Genomic DNA, 17,251 nt, shown 5'->3' with positions numbered 1-17,251 from the left:
ATCCACAAAGGGCTAGCGCAGAGCTCACGTGCCCCTCCCTCGGCTGAGTTGTCTCATGGGGAATTATTTGTTTCAATGAGAGACTCCTTCTCCTCACTGTCGACGAGTCAACTGACTACTCCTTTTCACCACTTACACACCGTCGACGACAAGCAGCTGTGTTGTGAACAATTGAGAGTATTGCCCGACCCTTTGCGGGTCTATCTCACCGTTATGGCGACCTTTTTTCAGAGCGTGTAAGTTTGCCCCGCCGTCTTCAACCTACCCCGATTTTCACACTTCTCTCACTTTCACCGCCGACGTCAACTGTCTTCATCTTGTCCCTGCGGCTCGACGCATTGAAAATGGGCAAATTCAAATGGAAGATTTCTTTACGAGGCTTCAAACGGCCTGTCAGTCCTACAAAACATGCCACAGTTGCTGATCCTTCTCCCAGTCGTCAGGGTTTCACTCGAGCCAACACCAAATCCAATCAAAACCTCAAGGCTCAGTACAACAATGGCCAATCTCAATCCCCGATCTCACAGCAAGCCCCTCCTCTTCCTCCTCTGACCAATTCGCCTTCCATCTCCTCCACCTTCAGTGAACAAAGCGGTTATGTCGAACAAGAGCCCAAGAAATTCCTGAATGAGAAATATGCCAAGTGCTCCGTCAAGGGGAACTTCTTGACACTCGCTGCACAGCCGAAGAATGTCGAACTTGGAGAATGGCTGGCCCATCAATGTGAGTTAAAATGCGGTCTTACAGTTTTAATAAGAGGAAGCTCATTTCCTCCAGTGGTCGAGATGAACCGACTCCTTACCGGCATGATTCAGGTCATCCAGGAGGTTGATACCAACACGGGATTGCCACTTTGCAATGAGCAGCAGTGTCCTACTATGTCTGCTGGGCGGTATGTTTGAGCCCCATTCAGGCAGCGGACCTTCACCGATTAATTCTTCCTAGTCTCACTTACACCTGGCTCGAAAACGGTCGACCAGCCAAGATCCCTGCGCCTCAATACATCGTCCGAGTACAGCGCTGGATCGTCGGGAAAATCCACGATGAGAAGACCTTCCCTACCGCCCCTCCACCAACGGTTGACCAAACTTCGTACATGTCCGGCGACACGGGCGTTGCTCCCCCCTCGGCCACTACGCCAATTTCCGCACCTCCTACCAACCTCAACCAATCCCTGACAACTCTTGCAGGCGTCCAAGACGAATGGATCGGCAAGTCATCGGGATTCCCTCAACACTTCCACTCGGACGTCAAGGCTATCATCAAGCAAATGTTCCGCTGCTATGCGCACCTCTATCATTGTCACTTTACCGATCCCTTTTGGCACATTGGTCGTCACGCAGAATTGAACAGCTGCTTCGTCCACTTCTGTACTGTCGCGATGTACTACGACCTGATCAGCAAGAAAGACATGGAGCCATTGCAGGGACTCATTGATATCTTTGTGGCGCAGGGCGTCATTCCCAAGGAGGCTGTCCAGCAGCATGTTTCCTAGGAGTTTATATGGAAACGATTGGGTACCTTGATAGAAACGCGATGGCGATGTGCCATTGTCTACGGCGTGTTATGAATGAACAGTGATGCATTTAGCGAGCTGGCGTCCGGCGATTGCAAATGAACATGGCAATCATATTGCCGAAGGAGAGTGCATATGAGATTTGAATGAATGGCATCTTGTTGCCAGGGGCGAGCCCCTTGACTTTCCACAACAAAGCTTTCCCTGTGTTCCTTCGTTGCCCCATTCCTCGCCACGCATTGCTAACTTGATATCGGCAGGCACTGCGACGGCAATGCCAGATGACTTGAGATCGAATGGAGTGAGGCTTAACTGACCAGTGACATACGCTCGGCGATCTAGCATACAAGGCGGACAATGATGAGTGCAAGGCCGGAAGGGCACTCGTCATCGAGGGCTCCTTCAGGAGCTCATTGCAGACTTGTTGCCTAGGCGAGTACATCAAGCTCGTAATCGCTTCCCGAATACGTTACATGCATCGGTCGCCCCTCGTTACCCATCCTCCAACCTTCTTTTACTTGCTCGACTGACAATGGCAGACAAGGCCCTGGTAGTGACTGCAGTTGCATCTTGCACTGTTAGAGATTAAGGCCTGCTCGAGACCTTTCAAGAGGACATTCGGACTTTGAAGGGCCGCGCAGTCCAACCCCAACGCACGGCCTTGACAATTTCTTGCGCATCTTCAAATTCCAGCCGCACAGTTAAAACGTCATTCCGGCCAGAGTATCCGCCACTGCAACTACGGGAATATATCAGAGGAGGAAGCTCTCCTTGGGCCAACATTCGACAAGATGCCATAAGGGCAAGCTCTGCACCGTTTTGAGAGCGACACACGTGGCAGGTGGACAGCGTCTGCCTTTTGGAACGTTGGCAAAGATTGATTTCCAGGTGTGAGACGGATCCAGGCTGCCACTGTCCGAACCTGGCTATTGGCACTTGTCAAAAGACACCCCGGCTGTTCACTTGAAAACCTTTCTACCCTCCATGATCTTTTGACCCCAACATTCGGTCCGCCTTAATGCCAAGAGGAGGACTGCAGCTGCTGGAGCATGGTGCCCTGAGAGGAGCCTGTTCCATGGGCGACACAACGTTCTGCTATCCTGAAATGGGACCGACATTATCGTATAAAGGGCACATGATCGCCACATTACTACGCAGACACAGAGTGACACCAACCTGATGGGGCTGCCACTGATATTCAGCTCATGCAGCCTGATATTTGTCTCCCAATGGCGTTGGCGAGACTCAGCCTCACCAAACATCACCAAGCCTCTTGCTCCGAGACTGCCTGGTTCCCCACGAATCCTCTCGAGCCCGGGCTTGGCTAGGACGAGGCCAAGCTCGTGAATGAGCTCTTGGCCACTACATAACTTGACGGTGAATGTTGTAGCCCCAACTTGGCATGTTGTTCGCTTCTTGGGACTGAGCGACGCCTAGAAAGAAAGGAGATATAAATGGGTGGAGGGACGGATGAAGTGCAGAAGGCCCAACACAACATTTCGCCGAGGCCTCTTCACCTGCCATCATGAGCCCCCTGACAACCAGCCTGACACTCTTCGCGACTTTCTTACTTGTCTACTGCTCGCCCACTCCGCTGCATTCAAGCAAGGTTGGAACTTTGGCACCTCGCAGCTTCCCAGTCGTTCCTCACACCCTGCCATTGAAGACTGTACAACGAGGCTCTCATGGCCCAAAGCATCGGCGCCAGTCAGAAATTCTCGTCGATCCAGGATATGAGAGTCACTTCTTGACGGAGGTAGAGCTGGGCGGTCAGTCCGTTGGCCTGCTGGTCGATACTGGCAGCTCCGACACCTGGGCTGTCACCGCTGGGTTTGACTGCGATCCGGACTTCGATTGTGCCTTTGGGGATACTATCACGGTCAATGATGAGTTCGATCTCATTCCAGATGCCGAGTTTCTTATCAGCTACGTCGACAAATCCTACGCAAGTGGTCCCCTGGCGAACACAAGCGTGGGGATTGCAGATCTCACGGTGGCAGAACAGACGATCGGCCTCGCCACAAAGGTAAGGGCTCTTTCCCATCCGATCGGGCGACCGAAGCTGAAATAGTAGCCAGCTTGGTGTCGTTGGGGATGGCGTGATGACGGGCCTCCTCGGTCTAGCTTACCCGTGTCTGACTTCGGCGCTCGAGGACGGACAGCCAGTGATATACTCGTCGATTATCAACACCATCTTCACCCAGGGCCTCACAGAGCCACTCTTCTCCATGGCCATCTGTCGCGACGCCTCCGAGACCGGCTTCGGTGGCTATCTGACCATCGGCGGGATTCCCGACCTCTCAGACCCGACAATCAACGCCGTGGCAGACTTCGGCTCCGCCCTGCTCGAACTCAATCCTGAAGTCAGCGGGTGCGGCGACCGCTTTACTCACTACACCATCATCCCCGACGGCCTGGCCTGGGCCGACGCCTCAGGCGACTTCGGGGACCAGGATGCCACACCGTCGCTGTACATTGTCGACTCCGGGACCACGCTCTCGCGGTTCCCCCCGGCCATCGCGCAGGCCATCAACGCCCTCTTCGACCCCCCCGCCACCCTGAACTCCCAAGGTCTCTACGTCGTGTCCTGCGACGCGACCCTGCCGCAGCTGTCCCTCTTCGTGGGCGGTGTCGAATTGCCCGTCAATCCGATTGACCTGGTCTGGTTCTCGGGCGAGATTTGCGTCTCCGGGGTGCAGAGCATCCAAGGGGACAGCCTCGTGGGGATTATCGGAGACAGTCTCATGCGGAGCTTGTTGGTCGTCTTTGACTGGGGGGAGAAGATGGTGCATTTCGCCAGTAGGCCTGTGTATGATTCTTGAACAAAGGGGTGTATCTTCTTCTCCCTTAATGCTGGGACATGATGACGACTTCTGCCTCTTGAGGACGGGGTTGTTTGTTGACGTATTTGCAGAATTGAATTATTCAGCTTAACGACAGGAAGAGGATGACAGGCTTCACAAAGCTAACAGAGATAGTGTGTCGTCGCAGAGATGGCAATGCGCATTTAATAGTTTTCTTTGCAGTGACTCGAGAATAGATCGCAGAAGAGTAGTGGATGTAGCCTGAAGATCGTTGTTCCTGGGCAACAGCCGATCTGCCCTGTACAATCATTTCCCAACAGGCTGTGGCTCGATATACTTCCCAAAACACTCTTCACTGCTCAATCGGGCCGCTTCGCCTTCCATAACGCTGACTATGACCTCCGCAGCTCCATCTGGTAGCTTGGGCATGATACAATTGACACCCGGTTCATTTGGATATCTGTACCTGGCCGGGGCGCCCCCGAACTCGGTCCCCCAGTCTTGTTGATAAAGCGCCGAGCTCGTCCAGTCAGTGCCCATGGCCACTCCGGTCGACGAGTAGCTACCCAGAAAAGCCCAGTCCACCCACCGCTTATTTGTCTCGGCCATGACGCTGCGCACGAGGGTCGGATTGACGGCCGTGATAGCGCGGCGGACAGCGCTGGCAGCTTCCCGCAAGCCCGAGCTTGGGGCGAGGATGGTGCCCAGGTCGATTGAGACGGAAAGTTGGTAGACGGCGTTGCCAATGTACGATTGCGGGAGGTTCAGGTGGCGGCGGGCATCTGAGGGCATGAAAAGGTTGGTCTTTGCGGAGTCGGGGACGTTCCGTGCTTCGGGAGAGCGGTGACTGCGGATCAGGATGAGACTTCGCCATATAAGGGCGCATATTGCATCGTGTGTCGAAATCGGGGGTGCGCCCGGCTGTGTTGCATCTGCTTTGAGTTGCGCCACCCGAGTCGCGGGGATGTGAAAGAGCACTGATACCTCCGCGGATGTAGCCTCGAAGGGATGGCTTGGGGGTCGCTTTGGCGCGTTGGCCATATATCCTGGATGATCCTCTATCCTGAACGGGATCTCGCTACAAATACCACGCATGATACTCCGGTCAAACCCTATCTGCGTCGAAGCGGCAGCCTGTGCAAGCACGTCGTCCGTAGCACGGTCTTGTGCGAGCTTTGTGGCCTCACTCAGCACGTGCATCAACTCGTTGTTTCCGCTGCCATCAGCTACACAATGTGACATTGCCCAGGTAAGGATAGTACCGCCCTCGATCGTGCTGAACTGGATCTTGCATGCCGCGGAGGGTCGGTCATTGCCAATGTCCTGAGGCACAGGCACAAGCAGGTTATAGGGGAGTCCGGTGATGGGAAACCCGGAGGACTTGAGCTCCTCAAAAGAAGGCAACACCGCCCGTAGGTCTTTTACCACCAGCTCAATGCCAGGGTCAGGCCGGATCGTACGCCAGTCCGGATTGGAGTTGGTGGTGTTGATTTCTGCAGGTTGTAGAGGGGTAATGGTACCACCCAAGATGGGACACCGCAAGCCAAGAGCTTGTAAGCCCACCTTCAAGGCAGCCAGTTGAGCATCTCGTTGGGCAAGGGAGGTACAGCGAAATATGAGAAGGCGGCGGCTGTAGTGGACACTAGTCTGGCATCAGTATTGAAGAGAGCGAGGAGATCTCAGAGATCCAAAGACGCTGCAACACAGGTCGTTGTCGCGGATTTTGAGGAGACCTACGGGTGGAGAGCATCGAGCGCGGCGAGCTCGACATGAAACGATGGGACTGGAATCAGGATATTGTCCTCCATGACGACGGAAGGCCAGATGAGTTTGTGAGATGAGTGCTTAGAGCTGGAAGTTGGTGGTTACAAGTCCGGCGAGGTTGGCAAGGCTGGCCTAAACCCTGATAGGATCTCGTCCCACGAGGCTGGGCACTTTCCCTCTCGTCTTTCGTCTTGTCGTTGCTTTACTGCTCTTCATCCAGATCGTCCTGGGCATTTCACATTCATCGACCCGAACACGGGACGCCTATATGGAGTGAGGAGTCGCTGGGTGCAACGTTCTCGCCCGAGCTCTGGCGAATGGCGTCCCTGGATGCTGTCTTCCTTTCAAACTCGCAAGAAAGTTCTTTGGTAATGGTAGCATTCTAGGCGACCGTGCTCTGACAGCAGTCCCCTTTATCGGTATAGAAGAGCTTGGAAGCGGTTCACAACCCCTGCCCATCTCGATTGCTCTGAATACCAATGCTCAACAAGCGACTCTCCGCATGCGCAAACCTTGACTAACAACCCCAGTCTCAGACGAGCAGAACAGAAGCGAGGACACGGCTAGACGAGTACCCTAGCATGGACATGTGAGCGAAAACCCAACGCTGAGGGCGAAGATCTCTCGATGGCCCTGGCATCTCCCAGTGCATCAAGGCAAATCAATTCGCATTAGGCTCTCAGGGCGCCGGAGTCTCGCCTAAAAAGCTACGGGAGAGGACCTCTAAGCCCCCTGTGACTTCGCCGCGACCCCTCAGAAATGCCTGGCCACTGGTATGGCTTCAATTCCCCCGCCATGTGCACTCAGGTCAACAGGCTTTCCACCTCTGGGGTAGGTCCCGAAAGAAGGTCAATAGAGCTATATCCGGCAAATCCCAGGCTTTGAGCGAATCGCTATCAAGCTCGTTTACAAGTCTTGACGGCATGGCAGCCTCCATCTCTGCAGTCGTACGGGCTAGCCTCTTTGGAGGTCCAATCTAGTGCCACCATGTGCTGCAAAGCGGCTCAGGCCTCCCATCACTGATTTGCGTCATGCATCTCAGCCCTGTTCGGGTTTATAAAGGGACTGCTTCAGTCTGAGGGGGATTTTTGTCAGACGACAATGTGGTTTGTTCAAGGTCTTTCAGTGGGAAGCGCATCCTATGGCACCGAGACGCAAACACAGGCGCACGAATATTGGGGGACACCAACCCATCGGGCACAATGTCGGCGTGCAACGCCTGGATACTTCGCCCTCATCCTCACCATGTTCGCTATACAACGACCCACTTCCTTCAGGTCTGCCCAGCAACAATAACGCACACTATTCCACCAAACGAGCACATCATTCCAAGGTCGTCACTGGTTGCCTCACTTGTAAACGGCGTCACCTAAAATGCGACGAGGGCAAGCCAAATTGTCTGAGATGCGAGCGAAGCAGTCGTCACTGTGACGGCTATGTTGCTCGCAGAGTTTGGATATTCGAGCCCTCTGGCAACAGGTCATCAGATACATCTCCCGTTCCTGCGTTCTTACCCGGGTCTATATCAACGGAACAAGGCCAAGATCTCGAGCGCTGGTCTTTTCAATACTTCTGCGAAGTCACCACGCCCGCCATGGCAGAATGGACGTTTGCGAGCAGCGCTCAGGACTTTTGGTTCCGCCATGTTCGACAATGCGTAACATCGATCCCGGCGGCTCGGCACCTCGCAGTTGCCCTGGCTGGCAGGTATAGGGAAACCTCTGATTTGATTTCGGCGCAGCCCTCCTTTGCGTCCGAACAGTATCTACAAGCGTTGTCCTGGCTCAACCGAGAAAAGGACGTGATCTGTGTGGACACGGTGCTCCTGTGTTGCGTCCTGATAGCCGTTTACGAGCACCTCGATCCGCATATCAAGTGCCATGCGGGCTTGTCACATCTCGCCGCGGCCTTTCGCATCATGAATGACCCTCATACCAAGTGGACGCCGGCCACCAGAGCGATCTATTCCATCGCGATGCAGGTGGAGACGGTGGTTTCCATTTTCAGAACCCCCATGTTTCTTCCTGGAGCGGAACCCACCATCTCCTTCGACCAGAGTATACCACGGCTCCCAAAAGCATTCCATGATCCTGTCCAGATACAACAGAAGTTCTTCGAAGTCTTCTGCTGGCGGTTTTCGTATGCCCTCCGCCACAGAGAATGGAACAGAACCTGTTCTGGCTTTCACCAGCTCCACAGTTTGCTGCGCCAATGGTACGGGCTGGTGCGCAACTATATCTTGGGCATCGATGGTCAGAAACCCACAGGTGAAGATCTCCAGTTGGCCAAGATCATGTCAGTGCAGTTTCGGATGATATATGCGGCTCTCTGGTATTCGATCGGTGATGAAACCCCACAATATCAACATCCTGGTCATGCCAACATGGTTGACTTATCAAGCCCTGACAAAGTAACTGTTTTTGTCCCCGTCAAGATTGACCCTCAATACGAAAGCCGTGATTTGCAGCTGGAATCTGGCACTCGTGACAAGCCGATTGGGATCTGGCCTGATATTGAGATAATCAACTCTCCGGGTCAATCTCGCTATGTAAGGTTCACAGCGCATGCTGGTGCGTATGGTCAAGACGACGATGTACATGGGACGAAAAAGAAATTTCATCCTTTGTGGTACAAACACTCTCCCATGCAATAAGGGTCATATAACACATTAACGTGCTTCCGCTCCAGAAAGAAGCCTTTCAGGACGACTGCTCATCGGGGGGATTGCTGATGGCAACAGAAGAGATCAATGACTGTCGACAGTTCCGTGCTCATTTGCAGCGATGGATAATATCCGAGGCGAGGCTGGATACATTGATGACATCGACCTGGTCACTTGCGGACTAGTTAAGGACATCTTTCTTCGCTATTGCGACCTATCCGACTTCTCTTCGTTCATCACCCAACGACAGGAGTGCTCGTTTGTGCCGTACATGAAGTCCATATTGGCGCATGCCGTTTTGGGTACAGAACTTACTGGCCTGTCCCAGCAATCGCCAGGCAGCTGCTGGTCTCTCATGATCCGCACTCAACAATGCAGTGGAAGCCACCGAGACGCGCTTTCGACAACTTCTCGTCCATCCAGTGGGACGAACCACTATGTTGTCCGACGGCATCTAAAGTTGTGCCACAAAGACGACTGGAGAAGTTCAACACAGAACCGCCTTGTCTCTGTTGTTCGCCTCCTTCATATCGCGACATATCGCCGACGTGGAATGAGTCTCTCCCTGGCATTTTCCTTCGCCTAGTCTGCGTCATGAGCGTGAATTACTGGAGAAAGGGCCGCCAAGGTGTTCAGCTGGAGCGATCAAAGCCTCCTGGGTTTGGACCTGGTGTGCGTCTTTCCGCAGCCTCTAGCATCGGTTGAGGTTGAATTGACGGATCTTTACCACTGCTTTCAGCATGTAAGGCGAAGCTGCGACCAATTTCATATTAACCACCCATTTCTCATCTGTGACCTCGCACCTTCCAGACGTCGACACTCCGCTCAAACTGCTTCCCAACCCCTCCAGCGGCGCTCCAGGATCACTGGATGAAGGAGATCAGTACGGGAGAACCTACCACCTATTGAACAAGTTATGTGTTAACGCGTCACCTTACAGACTGAACCCGGGACGTCTCTTTCAAAGTCAGAGCACCTTTACTTCAGCCAAATCAACCAGACAATTCTGTGCAAAGGATTGACGAGAGATCTGTACCATATGTCGAGCACCACCTCAACCCTCCCCGACGACGCCTTCCGATCTTACGTCCTGGATTTCCTCCGGCATGTCCCTCCAGCGGCGCTCAACGTCTCAGGCACAGCGCGCTCCGAGCTCGAGGCGCTTGCCGGCGAGTATTATGAGACAAGCCAGGACGTCAACATGCAGGAGTTTCTGCTTGCCCTCCACGCCCGCTATGATCTCGTCGGTCTGGGTTTCTTTGAGAAGTCTGCCCTCAACGACATCCTCGTCCAGTTCCACGAGGCTCGTGGCAAGGGTGGTGCTGGTGCTGGGCGAGTCGGCGGCGGCGGCGGGTCCGGCAACACTCTCACCAGGGACTCAACGACGTCGCAGCAATCGCAGACAGTGCAGCCTCAGCAGAGAGTGGTTGTGCCTGAAGAGGTGAGGGCGGACCTAGTCGGAGTTTCATCGCAGTTCGCTGCTGAGGTTCCTATGCCTGCGGAGTTGGATCCCAAAGATCTAGGCATTGCAGGAGAGGAGGGCAGGAGTGTCAGAAGGGGTTCGGGGGCGAGAGAGGACTACGTTGTGGGCTGGAAGACTGAGTTTGTAATGACGCCAGAAGGGGCAGCCCTGGTGTACAAGCAGTCGCGCCGCCGCCAGCGAGGGGCTGGGACATGAGGTGCATGGCAGCCACATGGTTTTCTGTCCAGGGTATCTGCGGAGCTGGTCTACCCGCTTGGTTTAATCAGGATGAAAGTATGGACATAAGAGGGCTGTGTTTCTTGTGGGAGAGAAGTAATGTACCACCAAAGGACGGAAGGAAGACAGAAAAGACTGTCCAAGCAACATAGGTCAGAACAGGTGTCCAGCTGCTTATGCGCGACGCACAGGCCCAGAGAGCTTTCTTCATACGTCGTCGCTTCATGTCATGTCATGTCATGGCGCTTTTGGGGGCGCCCCTCTATGGCGACTAGGTATCCAACGGGACTGTCCATGTATACCCAAGGAGACCGCCTCATCAATTGAAACCCAATCCTCCCCACAAAACATTCTCCTAGACAGAAGATCCGGGGGGCCTTTCAATTCCACTCATCCGCAATGACATTCTCCGCCAACTCGACATTGCCCGCATAATCGATCGCGACGTCGACGAGACTGACGCCCTTGTACGCGAGGGCCTCCCGCACGACGCGCTCGACCTGGTCGGACCTCTCGATGCGGAACCCCCTGGCGCCGAACGCCGCGGCCAGGGCGACGAAGTCCACGCCGCCGAGCCGCACGCCGCTGGCGCGCCCGTACTTGAGCACCTCCTGGAACTCGACCATGTTGTACGCGTGGTCGTTCCAGATGAAGTGCGTGATGTCGCACCCTTGCTGTACCGCCGTCGACAGCTCCTGGGACGAGAACATGAACCCCCCGTCGCCGGAGATGGAGACGACCTTGTCCGCGCACGGCGTCGGGGTCTGTGTCAGGGACGAGGCGATGGCCCAGGGAAGGGCCACGCCCAGGGTTTGTTGGCCGTCGGAACTGTGGTGGGGAACAGGACGGGAGGATAGGTTGTTAGAGGGGTTGGTTTCTCTTGGGAAAGAATAAGGCCGGGGAGAAAAAGGGGTGAGATCATGGGACAGGTGAGGAGCAGGAGGACAAGGAAGGCGGGCTTACCACAGTAGCCGGCGCGGCTCGTAGGCGAAGAAGAACCGCATAAAGTAGATATACCTGCACACAAGAACAAAGAGCATTAGCGAGACCCTGGTTGTTGATCGTAGCTGTGCTCTCATGATTGCACCTGCTCCCGAGCATCTTTGGAAATATGGAGACACCCAGAGGAGAGGGCCGAGCCAGAAGTAGGGCCAAAAACTTACACCGAACCCACATCCACACACACGGTCGTGTCCTTGGAAACGAGGCCCTGCAAGGTGGTGATGAAATGCAGCGGATGAACCAGCCCCGAAGGCGACGCCGAGCCCTTGACCTCGGGCCGGTCCTGCCACAGGGTGTACTCCTTGATCAAGCCCCGGCAGGTGTCGGAGATGGCGGGCGAGGGCTCGGCGATGCGGGAGAGGTGGTCGGCGATGTACGTGAGGTTCTCGACGACGGATCCCAACAGCTCCGCGACCGGGTGGTAGTAGGTGCCGTAGTCCGAGGCGGTGAAGTCGATGTGCACAATGTTGTTCTTCTGCTGCGGGTTCCACAGGTTGGCGTCGTACTCGACCGGGTCGTAGCCCACGGCGAGCACCAGGTCGGACCGCGACAGCAGCTTGTCGCCCACCTGGTTGCGGAACAGGCCCACGCGCCCGTAGAACAGGTGCACCAGCTCGCGGGGCACGGCGCCCGCGGCCTGGAACGTCTCGACCGTCGGCAGGGGGAACTTGGACAGCAGGCGGCGCACGGCGCTCACCACGCGCGGGCTGCTCGCCCGCATCCCCAGAAACAACACCGGCAGTTTGGCGCCCTCGATCATCTGCACCACTTGGTCGAGCTTCTGCAGCGGCGCAGGCCCGTACAGTGGCGGCACGAACGCGGCGCTCGGGAACGGGAGGATGGTCGACCTGCCCTTGGCGACGTCCTGCGGGATGGAGATGACGGTGGCGCCCTTGGGGGCGGTGTTGGCGGTGCGGAAGGCGTTGAGGATGACCTCGGCGGCTTGGTCCTCGACGTCGATGCCGACGGCGACCTTGGCCGTCGGGCCCAGGATGTCCAGCGCGCGCATGCTCTGATGCGTGCGCTTGAGGTTCATGTGGCGCGGCACCGAGCCCACCAGCGCCACCACGGGGTCGTTTTCCGTCGTCGCTGTCACGAGGCCCGTGGCGAGATTCGACGCCCCTGGGCCACTGGTGCCGATGCAGACCCCCGGGATGCCCGTGATGCGGCCCACAGCGGCGGCCATGAAGGCAGCATTTTGCTCGTGCCGGGCGACGATGAGCTTGATCTCGGGATGGTCCATCAGGCAGTCAAAGATGGCGTCGATTTTGGCGCCTGGCACCCCAAACACCAAGCGCACGCCGGCATTGTAGAGGCTGTTGACGATGATCTGAGCAACAGTGTCGTCGGTACTCATGTTGGGCTCACACTGGATCCGGGGGGTTGCGAGGAGAGGGAGGAGGGGGGAAGAAGAAAGTAGAAGTATCAAGACACAGTGCGAAGTGTCATACAAGTATATCCTCACCTGCCCACTCACTCACTCACAGTAATCTACTTGTAAAATGACTTCCACCCCCCATTGAAGGCAATGTAACAGCCTCATTCATTGGGATGCTGGATGATGTAATCGGCTGCCGGTGATTCCACCCATTCCACTCCTTTCAAGCGCAGCGACTCCAAACACAGTCCCGTATTCCCATTCAGGGCCAGCCCTTTTCTCCTCGCGGACGTCATCGGGCACCTTGACTTTCGTGCTGGATCACTAAAGAAAAGAGAAAACACACTCACGACGAGAAGAACATAAAAGAGAAGGCGAATCATCTGAGGACGGCCAAGAAATAAAAAGAGGGAGCGAACAAAGCAAAACAGAAGCATATCTCAGCATTTGTCGCGGAGGGAGTGGAATGCGACAGAGATGGCGATCAACGAGATCTACCAATACTCCCTGGTCAAGTAAGTGTATCTACGCCCTGATGCACGCCTGGACGAATGGAATGGACACAGCTAACAACAACTCCCCCCTCCCTTCTAGTGCGCTGATGTCGGGCGTCTCGGACAGCGGAATCACCGTCACGCAGCTCCTCGAGAAGGGGAACCAAGGGCTGGGCACCTTCGTGCGCATGGACGGCGAGCTGCTCCTGCTAGACGGCACGGTCTACCAGCTCCAAGCCGAGGGCAAAATCCGCGTGGCGTCCCCCGATGACCAGATCCCCTACGCTGCGGCGACGCATTTCCGCTCGCAGAGGACGCTGGCGTCCATCAAGCTCGAGACCAAGGACTCGGTCGACCAGGTCCTAGAACAGTTCAACGACCACGCCAGCAATCTGTTCATGTCGTACCGGGTCGAGGGCGTGTTCCAGCGCATCAAGTGCCGCACCGTCAAGGGCCAGGAGTACGACGGCCAGCCGCTGAGCGAGCTGGGAAAGAAGCAATTCGTCGCAGAGTATCACGACGTCGAGGGCACGATTGTGGGATTCCGCTCGCCAGCTGCGTGGCAGGGCTTCTTTGTCGCCGGCGAGCACATGCACTTCATTGACAAGGATAAGAAGATCGGAGGACACGTTCTCGAACTGCACGCAGACGAGGTGAACATGGGCATTGCCACTGTGAACAATGTCCACATTGAACTGCCCACCTCTGACAAATTCAATTCGGCTGTCATGTCGACAGACAATGTGGGATTGAAATCTGTGGAAGGGTGACTACCTAATCACTACGCGAGCCAGACTGTAAATTTGAAGCATCCATACCTGTTGATTCCACAGCGACCGACCAACGACAAAATTCTCGAGCTAACCCTCCAATAGCCTCCATCTGCTACCATAAAACCCCTCGAAAAGTAAAAGGAAAGACGGTAGCAAAACGAGCGTTTTTGAAAGCAGTTCCAGCTCATTGCACCTCTGCACTGCCACCTGCTGACAAACTGAGGCCCTAGGTATGCCGAACTGTTTGCGATGGTGAGCCTCAGATAGTCCACAGCATCTCGTCTGCCGTAATAGAGCCGAATGCTTTATGGATGGCTTCTTTCGTGTTCTCAATGAGCTTGCGTTCGTGTTCATGCCACGCCTCGAGCTTTCCCAGCCGTCTGCCTTTAACAATACGATCTGCGGCGCTGAAAATCTCACTGCAGAAACAGATGCAATTGCTCCCCGTCTCGGCCTCGTTCTCAGAATGCATCTTGTCCGAGACCTCTGAGACCACCCTGAGGCATCGCTCAAACAGTGCAAAGAGATTCACGCGCGCCATGGGAAGAAATCCGCAGGTGCCCGTGGTGAATAATCGGTGCGTCGCTAGGCCAAGCGGCAACAGCATCGGATTCTGGCCTGCAGCTTGAATGATCTGTGCGTCTGCCTTGCACATCCGTTTTGTTGCCCGATCTCCGCTCGTTCCGTTGCGAAGCAACTGGGGAGCACCAAGCTCCTTCATCTGGGCATCGCTGATGTGGTAGTTCTGGTGCTTATAGCGAAACAACATGCAACCTGAACCTTGCTTGTGTTGGTGGTTCGGGATATCGAATCCAGCTGCAGCCTTCGCCGCATGAGCAGGAATAGCGAGACACCAGTTGTCATGCCTGTTCTTGCCCTTATGGCCCTGTTCGAATTTCAGCCTGGCGCCCACGTGCCTCGCCCAGCAAGTGCGAAAGTTCGACTTTGGTGCCTTGCTGGCGGGAAACAAGATATCCCCAAATTGAATGCACAGTTTCTCCAGAGCCGGGATTTCTTCCAGTCCGCCCAGTTGTCGGAGAACGTTGTAGGAATGCAAGACAGCGCCCACGTAGTGCCGATACCTGAGTAGATGCAATCCATAGTAGTGACACAGGTCTACCATTTCGAGGGCGTGATTACCAGCGACCCATGGAGATTGAAACACGAGATCCCAGCAATTGTAGCTTGCATACCGATGCAGCTCGGTCTCCAGATTCTGCAGGTGACAGCCAAGAGTCTGAGGACATCGGCAGGGAAAGGCGGCTTTGTTCTTCAAGACTGCGGTGACGTGAGAACGAGCTTGGTGTGCAAGCTTTAGGACTGCAATGCGACCTTGTGAAGCCATTTGTGGCTGCGGAAGGGATCGAAGAAAGCTTTGGGTGCCTTGGGTCAGGAGGTTCAATCCCAGAACAGCCGACCAAGACTTGGTCGCAATATTTGGATTCGACATGGTGCAGCGCACATCCCAATAGACTGGTGTCCCGGTTTTGATGACCTCGATTTCTGTTGCTTTGCTGTTCGCCAACTGGACAAGCTTTTCTATGATGGCTGACGAGAGGTGTTGATTACCGATATTGTCCTTGATGATTCTGTCCTGGGCTTCCTGAGCCTCTTTGTGGCCGCACTTGGCGCAAGATGGGTCGGCCAAGGGCAAACTACCGTTTGAGACATCTGACAGGGTTTGTTCAATCTGCTGCAGCCGATCCAGCAGGGCTTGGTTTGTGCCCTTGGGCTCCTCAGTGCCACCTTCATTTTGACTGGCTGCATGTTTAGAAGAACATATATGACGGAGGTCTGCGAGACTCAAGCATTCGTCGTATTGGAGCAACTCGTCAACGGTTTGGCGCAGCAATGCAAAAGCGACATTGGTCATGAAAGATCCCACAGCGATCGAGAGGGTACCCTCTCCAACAAGTCGCCAAAATTGTTCGACGGAGCAAGAGATGTCGTGGATTTGCTGATTTCGTTAGCAAGATGGTGGTGCGTTTCACGGTTGTCTTACCTGCGCGGCGGCAGCCAGCTCGAGAGCGTTGCCGAGATCATCGTCTGCAAGGCGAATGTCTAGATCTGAACCCTCAGATGCCGAGAGCGGCGGTGGGATGGGCTTAGATTGGCCTGAAGGTCTCTTTTTTCCAGGGGTCTGTCCTTCATGGTCTTCGGCTTCCTCAACTGCCAGGCCCTCGTAAAGATTGACCGGACGAAGGGATTGACAGACGGGAGATGTCGAAGGCGATTTACGGTGTGGTTGGTTTCCAGGCTTGGGGTCACCACAACAGACGCAGAGATCGTTGTAGATTTTGGTGAGACTGCGGACGGAGTCAGCATTCAGATCGACAAGTCAGCAATCCAAGACTTGCGTTGCAGTGAAATGTTCGTGGTTGATCGTATCGACATCAAAACCGGCGGATTCACCGACTTGGGAACGGTAATACTTGCTGAATTTCTTCCGATCTGAAATTGTCTCGCGGAAGTAGAAGTGCACCACATCGGGCAAAGAACGTATCTTCTTAGACGCCAGTTGAGCCAGGGACTCAAGGTCTTTGATGGTTAAGCTCTTGACAGGCTTGTCTGGCGTCGGGCTGTGCTGGAGGAACCACGTCAGAAGAGCACGGGTGCTTTTCTTGTACCGCACATAGGCATCGAGCAGATCCGGGGGGAGACCGCTGAAGCTGAGCTTGTGAGAGGCGTTGAGAAGCATTGTCCAAGTCTGCTCAAGAGAACAGAGAACAGGGAGCGAAGATGAGCACACGGAGACCAAGACGAGAAGCTGGCAAGTCAAGTTGGGAAGTATAACAGCAGGATGTTTGCTGAAGGCAAATGCTGGCAGCGAGAGCCCTTTCCAAACAATAGGCGGGAAAGTGAAACCGGCAAACAACCCAGACGTGTGAACGGGAAGGAGGAGATGAGGACAAACTTATCTCTTGGACACAGCTGCCCACAGTATAGAACGAGACCCGTCATCTCGTCATCGGCATCTTGAAGCTCGCAGCATTGGGAGCCAGACACGAGGGCTGCACACACAACTACACATGGTGCTCCGTCTTGGGCTGGAGAATCGGGGTTCCATGCAGGCAAACTCTTCAGCATCATTGGTGCAAGGCATTCCTGCAAGGTACAGATGGTCTAGAGTCAAATGTCTTGTGCGAAGGAATTGGTTGA

General features: G+C 55.0%; 8 protein-coding genes across 8 annotated transcripts; 5 read left to right on the top strand and 3 right to left on the bottom strand.

The window, feature by feature from the left end:
- Positions 1-112: 112 nt before the first annotated feature.
- PV07_02120 (uncharacterized protein) lies at positions 113-1,713 on the top strand. Its single transcript, XM_016388711.1, has 4 exons — positions 113-236; positions 437-723; positions 778-892; positions 946-1,713. Exons 1-4 carry the CDS (start codon positions 214-216, stop codon positions 1,493-1,495), a joined length of 975 nt encoding a protein of 324 aa, XP_016255639.1. The 5' UTR covers positions 113-213; the 3' UTR covers positions 1,496-1,713.
- Positions 1,714-3,041: 1,328 nt separating this feature from the next.
- On the top strand, positions 3,042-4,484 carry PV07_02119 (uncharacterized protein; the record flags this gene model as incomplete). The annotated part of the gene is made up of 2 exons (XM_016388710.1): positions 3,042-3,542; positions 3,595-4,484. 2 exons carry the CDS (start codon positions 3,042-3,044, stop codon positions 4,336-4,338), a joined length of 1,245 nt encoding a protein of 414 aa, XP_016255638.1. The 3' UTR covers positions 4,339-4,484.
- PV07_02118 (uncharacterized protein) lies at positions 4,119-6,142 on the bottom strand. The gene is made up of 2 exons (XM_016388709.1): positions 6,058-6,142; positions 4,119-5,962 (listed from the first exon to the last, which is right to left on the bottom strand). Exons 1-2 carry the CDS (start codon positions 6,126-6,128, stop codon positions 4,627-4,629), a joined length of 1,407 nt encoding a protein of 468 aa, XP_016255637.1. The 5' UTR covers positions 6,129-6,142; the 3' UTR covers positions 4,119-4,626.
- A 1,076-nt stretch (positions 6,143-7,218) lies between these two features.
- PV07_02117 (uncharacterized protein) lies at positions 7,219-8,994 on the top strand. The gene has a single exon (XM_016388708.1). The coding sequence runs from the start codon at positions 7,226-7,228 to the stop codon at positions 8,735-8,737; it is 1,512 nt and encodes a 503-aa protein (XP_016255636.1). The 5' UTR covers positions 7,219-7,225; the 3' UTR covers positions 8,738-8,994.
- A 242-nt stretch (positions 8,995-9,236) lies between these two features.
- Positions 9,237-10,451, top strand: PV07_02116 (uncharacterized protein). The gene is made up of 2 exons (XM_016388707.1): positions 9,237-9,629; positions 9,687-10,451. Exon 2 carries the CDS (start codon positions 9,786-9,788, stop codon positions 10,422-10,424), a length of 639 nt encoding a protein of 212 aa, XP_016255635.1. The 5' UTR covers positions 9,237-9,629; positions 9,687-9,785; the 3' UTR covers positions 10,425-10,451.
- A 161-nt stretch (positions 10,452-10,612) lies between these two features.
- PV07_02115 (acetolactate synthase, catabolic) lies at positions 10,613-12,918 on the bottom strand. Its single transcript, XM_016388706.1, has 3 exons — positions 11,609-12,918; positions 11,409-11,462; positions 10,613-11,273 (listed from the first exon to the last, which is right to left on the bottom strand). The coding sequence occupies exons 1-3, from the start codon at positions 12,802-12,804 to the stop codon at positions 10,826-10,828; spliced, it is 1,698 nt and encodes a 565-aa protein (XP_016255634.1). The 5' UTR covers positions 12,805-12,918; the 3' UTR covers positions 10,613-10,825.
- Positions 12,919-12,948: 30 nt separating this feature from the next.
- Positions 12,949-14,255, top strand: PV07_02114 (alpha-acetolactate decarboxylase). The gene is made up of 2 exons (XM_016388705.1): positions 12,949-13,340; positions 13,420-14,255. Exons 1-2 carry the CDS (start codon positions 13,303-13,305, stop codon positions 14,087-14,089), a joined length of 708 nt encoding a protein of 235 aa, XP_016255633.1. The 5' UTR covers positions 12,949-13,302; the 3' UTR covers positions 14,090-14,255.
- On the bottom strand, positions 13,944-17,059 carry PV07_02113 (uncharacterized protein). Its single transcript, XM_016388704.1, has 3 exons — positions 16,450-17,059; positions 16,095-16,398; positions 13,944-16,049 (listed from the first exon to the last, which is right to left on the bottom strand). The coding sequence occupies exons 1-3, from the start codon at positions 16,788-16,790 to the stop codon at positions 14,352-14,354; spliced, it is 2,343 nt and encodes a 780-aa protein (XP_016255632.1). The 5' UTR covers positions 16,791-17,059; the 3' UTR covers positions 13,944-14,351.
- Positions 17,060-17,251: the final 192 nt, after the last annotated feature.

Source organism: Cladophialophora immunda (genome assembly GCF_000835495.1).
Source record: "Cladophialophora immunda strain CBS 83496 unplaced genomic scaffold supercont1.1, whole genome shotgun sequence".
NCBI lineage: Eukaryota > Fungi > Ascomycota > Eurotiomycetes > Chaetothyriales > Herpotrichiellaceae > Cladophialophora > Cladophialophora immunda.
Note: the sequence above shows the minus strand (reverse complement) of the source record. Positions and strands in the feature narration are given on the sequence as shown.

Bases quoted from the DNA above. Each gene is read 5' to 3' on its own strand.
- PV07_02120 (XM_016388711.1), top strand. From the start codon at position 214: ATGGCGACCTTTTTTCAGAGCGT. The intron at 237-436 runs GTAAGTTTGCCC...TCCTTCTCCCAG, and splicing joins GCGACCTTTTTTCAGAGCGT to TCGTCAGGGTTTCACTCGAG. The intron at 893-945 runs GTATGTTTGAGC...AATTCTTCCTAG, and splicing joins CCTACTATGTCTGCTGGGCG to TCTCACTTACACCTGGCTCG.
- PV07_02113 (XM_016388704.1), bottom strand. From the start codon at position 16,790: ATGCTTCTCAACGCCTCTCACAAGCTCAGCTTCAGCGGTCTCCCCCCG. The intron at 16,399-16,449 runs GCAAGTCTTGGA...CTCCGTCCGCAG, and splicing joins CACGAACATTTCACTGCAAC to TCTCACCAAAATCTACAACG. The intron at 16,050-16,094 runs GTAAGACAACCG...TAACGAAATCAG, and splicing joins AGCTGGCTGCCGCCGCGCAG to CAAATCCACGACATCTCTTG.
- PV07_02118 (XM_016388709.1), bottom strand. From the start codon at position 6,128: ATGGAGGACAATATCCTGATTCCAGTCCCATCGTTTCATGTCGAGCTC. The intron at 5,963-6,057 runs GTAGGTCTCCTC...ATGCCAGACTAG, and splicing joins GCGCTCGATGCTCTCCACCC to TGTCCACTACAGCCGCCGCC.
- PV07_02115 (XM_016388706.1), bottom strand. From the start codon at position 12,804: ATGAGTACCGACGACACTGTTGCTCAGATCATCGTCAACAGCCTCTAC. The intron at 11,463-11,608 runs GTAAGTTTTTGG...TCTTGTGTGCAG, and splicing joins TGTGTGGATGTGGGTTCGGT to GTATATCTACTTTATGCGGT. The intron at 11,274-11,408 runs GTAAGCCCGCCT...TCCCCACCACAG, and splicing joins GAGCCGCGCCGGCTACTGTG to TTCCGACGGCCAACAAACCC.
- PV07_02116 (XM_016388707.1), top strand. From the start codon at position 9,786: ATGTCGAGCACCACCTCAACCCTCCCCGACGACGCCTTCCGATCTTAC.
- PV07_02117 (XM_016388708.1), top strand. From the start codon at position 7,226: ATGGCACCGAGACGCAAACACAGGCGCACGAATATTGGGGGACACCAA.
- PV07_02114 (XM_016388705.1), top strand. From the start codon at position 13,303: ATGGCGATCAACGAGATCTACCAATACTCCCTGGTCAA. The intron at 13,341-13,419 runs GTAAGTGTATCT...CCTCCCTTCTAG, and splicing joins TACCAATACTCCCTGGTCAA to TGCGCTGATGTCGGGCGTCT.